The sequence below is a fragment of the Chaetura pelagica genome, unplaced genomic scaffold, assembly GCF_000747805.2.
Source record: "Chaetura pelagica isolate M959 unplaced genomic scaffold, ChaPel_1.0 scaffold526, whole genome shotgun sequence".
Classification (NCBI taxonomy): domain Eukaryota; kingdom Metazoa; phylum Chordata; class Aves; order Apodiformes; family Apodidae; genus Chaetura; species Chaetura pelagica.
Genome location: NW_009953500.1, coordinates 114369 through 119241, shown reverse-complemented (window position 1 = coordinate 119241; position 4873 = coordinate 114369). Strand labels below are relative to the sequence as shown.

The 4873-nt window shown below is 44.2% G+C and overlaps 1 protein-coding gene across 1 annotated transcript in view; it reads right to left on the bottom strand.

The window, feature by feature from the left end:
- The window catches only part of AAK1 (AP2 associated kinase 1), a 48373-nt gene that overhangs the window by 34998 nt on the left and 8502 nt on the right, over positions 1 to 4873 (bottom strand). The window contains exons 4-5 of the mRNA XM_009999348.1: positions 2709 to 2830; positions 1189 to 1270 (exon numbers count right to left, since the gene is read on the bottom strand). Coding sequence (XP_009997650.1) covers positions 1189 to 1270; positions 2709 to 2830 — 204 coding nt within the window. The remainder of the gene's footprint in view (positions 1 to 1188; positions 1271 to 2708; positions 2831 to 4873) is intronic.

Genomic DNA, 4873 nt, shown 5'->3' with positions numbered 1-4873 from the left:
CCACCATGCTCCTCATCCCAGCAGAGCTCACTGAGGGGACAGAGTTCAGCCCAGCAGATGTCACACCAGCAATTTTCCCTCTTGCATCTGTAGAGCTACTGAAGATACATTAAAACTCCCCTTATACTGCTTCTGCCTTGTTACTGCCTAGCTCAGTGCTTCAGAAACCACACAGACATGGGCTGAATTCGCACTTTAAACATCCCGTTTGCTGAACTGCTGCTCTGCTACAAACAGCACAGGCTTGTTTTTCACCTCCCTCCCAACTCAAGGGAAGCTTTCCATCTTTGAGCAGGTTAGTCAGCCATGGAGTCCACCCCAGCTGCTCTCATAAAAACCATGGCAAGACTGCACTGATCCTTCAACAGCAGTGGAAAATCTGGGTCTTCAGCCAGGTTTGACAGCTCAGACCTTTGTTACATTCTAGGATAAGTGTGCTAGTGCTGCTGGGGGAAGGTCTGTTTTCTCAGTCTTCCACTAAAGTCTGACCAGCAACTTTGATTTCACATGTGCAACCCAACCCAGGCACAAGAAGTCACAGGATTCTGAATTTTCTGTTTTAACTCTTCAGATACTAAATCAGGTTTGCACTGTTCAACCCTGGAATTTCATCCATCTCTAAATTACAGCCACGCAGGACGGAGCGTGCAAAGAAACCTGAGTGTTTTATCCATAAGCCACCCTGCTCAGCAGGTTTTTTCCAAGTAGAAGAACTCTCTTATTAAGAAACTGTTCAGTCTCTTATGGAAGTCCAGTCTCTCTCTCCAGTACCTGAAGGGGCTGCGGGAAAGCCAAGGAGGGACTTTTTATCAGGGTGTGTAGTGGTAAGACAAGGAGAAAAGGTTTAAAACTGGAAGAGGGAGATTTAGGTTAGACATTGGGAGGGAATTCTTCCCTGTGAGGGTGGTGAGACCCTGGCCCAGGTTGCCTAGGGAAGCTGTGGCTGCCCCATCCCTGGAAGTGTTCAAGGGCAGGTTGGATGGGGCTTGGAGCAACCTGGGCTGGTGTCAGGTGTCCCTGCCCATGCAGGAGTGTTGGAACTAGATGATCTGTAAGGTCCCTTCTGACCCAAACCATTTTAAGATTCTATGAAACTAAGCTAGCCCAGGCAAGAAAGTTACCCTGTCACTGTGGTAATGAATGTAAGCTGAGTCTGGCTGGATGATGCTGAGCAGTTTTTATACATACCCATATGTCTGCTTTTGTAGTTATTAGTTTGCCACTGTACAGGTTGACCATTTCTGGTGCTCTGTAGGATAACGTAGTGTATCTGTAGCAGAAAGATCTATTAGTGAGTTGAAAATGGATAATAGATGCATTTTCACTATGTCACTTCTCCAAACAATTCCAAATTCTCTCTTACCTAAAATATTTTAGGGAAAGGGACACTAAATACAATCTGTTGGAAATATCTTTTAACAGCAGCATCTGCTACACATCTCAAAGAATAAAACACATTGCAAACTGCCCTGTGAAATAAAGCAGTAACCAACATCCTTTCCAAAGCAAGCAATTTACTCACAAAACAGTACAGCCATCTGAAGAATGAGACTAGAAATACTCAAGGATTCAGAGTATCACCAAGGTCAGCAGTCCTCTGCAATGTCCTCACTGCTGGGGCTTTGGCCAACTGTATTACAAAGATTGTAACTGGATACGTGGCTCCTAATAAATACACTTCCCTACCAGGACTCCTCCTCAGAGTCACTATAAACAAGGGAAAGGTTATTTTGTACCTTAAACTACAGCTAGAAACTGCCTCGTTTGAACTAACCACAACAAAGAGAAAAGCTGGAAACTGCAACACAGTTTAAGAGACTCTTGCGATAAGATTTCCTATCAGCAGGTCTAGAATTTCTGCTGTAGCACCTTGCACGCAATTTACCTTGCTCACAAAAACAGCATTGCTACAGGCAAAGGTTTTGTAGGCTGGTTAATAAGTGTACAAATAGGGCGTTCCAAAGGGACTGCAAAGCCAGGCTAGGAGTGCTCTGAAAGCTTCAAACAGACCTAGGAAATCCACGCAGGTGTAACTGAATCTTAACAAAAAAGGAGGCATTTGCACACATTTCTAATATGCTGTTCTCTAGCCACAATATTGTATTAACAGAGTTAGGAAGTTTGCAGCAGTGATGTTGTTTAAACTAAAGCAAGACCAAGGGCCTGGAGTCTGCTCCATTCCTGATGTAGGCCCTGCTGAGTTCCCTCTCAAGGTGCACCTTGTTGCTGCCACTACAGTTGTGCACAGGGCAAGAGAAGGAGCCATTGAACACCTTAAGGTCCTTACATTTTCAGTGAAGAGCTGAGGAGTCAGGCCATGCATTCCCTTAGTCACTGCAAGGATTTATGATGAGTGGCTCATGGAGGACAGGGATTTTGTCACCTGCTGTACTGCAGCTCAAAGGAGCCAAGATAGATGAGGGACAGAGACAGACTGACCCCATAGATAACAGAGCCTGTCACTACCTCGTCAAGGTGGGCAACTTCTCTACATTAGTACGCTCAGTCTTTCAGGTCCAAAGCAATCAAATCAAGCTCAATTTATTGTTTCACCCTCCCCCAGGCACTAATTTACCTGCAGCAGACACTTCTGTACAGCAGCATCCAGTCTGCTGCAACAGGCCTGCATAAAATCTAGTCCCCATTCAGGAAAAAGTCACCCTTCAAATACAGACTGTCCCCGAGTGGAAAAGGGAAAGCACACTTACTTTTTGATCTCCTCCTCTACAGCATTCACCCCTTCTGTTTGAGGGTTCTGGAATTTGTTAGTAGCACTTCCAAAGTCACACAGGACATAGTGGCCACGATCGTGCAGCAGGATGTTTTCAACCTGTGAGCATCATAAACAAATACAGAATCGCTCAGACAAAATAAACCCAACATTTTTCTCTAGAGGAGCCAGGGCTTTGTGTGCCTGCAGACATATCAGACACACCAGACATAGCAGCATCACAGGACAGCAAAGAAACACGCATCAAAACTCTGTCACATCTTCTAAAGCAGAAGTCACATCGTGGAAGTACAGCTGTAACAATTCGATCCCACAGACTCTTCCTCTGCAAGCATGTCACAAAAACTACTGTTAAAACCTAAAACTACTACATGCTTCAGGACAAGAGCATGTCCTGGTGTCTTTAGTGCTCAGCTTCCCTGAGCTGCTATGACCCCCAGCCTGGCATCTGTACTTGGGACAGCTCACACAAGCTGTCCTCACCTTATAAACAGGGCTGTAGCCCCTCACTGTCTGGTGGGGCTGAGAGGAGGCAAATGGATGATATCACACCCACTTCTGTACTTCATGAAATTATAATGTATCTCCAGTTTTTTGCCTGCACTTCACCTGTCATGGAAGGTCTCATTCACCTCAGCTGAGGTTCACACTTTAGTTGCTTGTTACCAGGACGTTTTGGGTACCCCATACTCCCTAAGCAGTGGTTGCATCAGCAGAGGTTCTTTCAGGCTGCTGAAAAGATGATCCCTCCATTCAAATATTATTTGGTAGCTTAAATTAGACAACTGAAACAAATAAACAAGCACCTGGGATAGCTGAAAAAAAAAAAAATTAATAGTAACTAAAGTCAGCACAGTCACTGCCTTTTCCCTTAATGCTCACACCATGCATAAACAGAAATCTAGCTTGCATTCACCTCTAAATGTTACAACACTAACATAAGATGTGGAAAAACCCAGGTTCAGTTATTTGCTTTGGCAGAGCATCCCCATACTCCAGCTCCTCATCTGTACAATGGCATTAATAGCATATTCCCTCAAGGGAATACACACAATTTCTAACATATTTATCTTCAGTGTCAAATGTTCAGATACAACAACGAGATAAAACATACTGCCCATAAATTTCAAAAAGAAGCACCATGTATGTATTTGCTAACAAAACCTTTTGGAAGCAGAACTCCCCATCGAGGATGAACTTTACAAGAAGCGAAGAAAAAGAAGGAGTCAGCATTTTAAGCATCAGAAAATGCATCCAAATTACAGCAGCTGAGGGGGGAAAATACTGGCTTGAAACCAAGGGTTAAACAACATCCCTTCCCCCACTCTGCTACCCATCTGCTTTGAATAAAGCATTGCACACAGATGTTCTCCCTAGCAGATCAACACTGACAGTGTTATTCCCTGCAAATACTCCCACATTTTCAGAAGAGTCCTTCCACTTTATCTGGCTGAGGAGTCTGACATGACTTCTCATTGAAACATCTTCAAGTTTTCTTAAACATCAGCAGTGGATTATTTTGTTCAGTAACTTCCAGGAAAAAAAAAAAAAAGTAAAACAAACAAACCAAAGAGCAAAAAAATGAGTACCTGAATTTACTGCTACTGACTGCCAGGCCAGAGAAAACTGCCTTCCAGTCACTCAAAGCTGCAGACCAGTTTTCAGCACTGCTGAGCCCTTCCAGCTCTGGCTGCAGTCTCTGACCTGTCCAACACTTATGAAATCAAACTTAGATCCCCCAAAAAAAATTTACGGGAAACTATGAGTTGCCTTAGGTTTTGTTAGTTCCAGAATGCAGCTTCTGCCTCTGCCCTCTGAAACAAACACCTTTCTTTGCTAAAAACTTAAGTGGTAAAAACCCTGCAGAGACACAGCTTGAGGAGGGTTGAGGAACTTTGCTTCTTCCAGAGCAGACAGGAATGCAACGTGACATCTAAGAGCACAAACTGATTTTGGCCCAGGCAGATTCTTAAGGTGGTTGATATCAGGGCTTATTTACCATTCCAGGCCTGAACAATTTTACACACTGAACACAGTCATCCAAACAAACTCCAGGCAAAGGCTTGTTGGTGGCACCAGGGCAAGACTTGGCATTCTGAAGGAGGGTGACGGAAGGCAGAAGCAACAGCAGCACAGCACAAC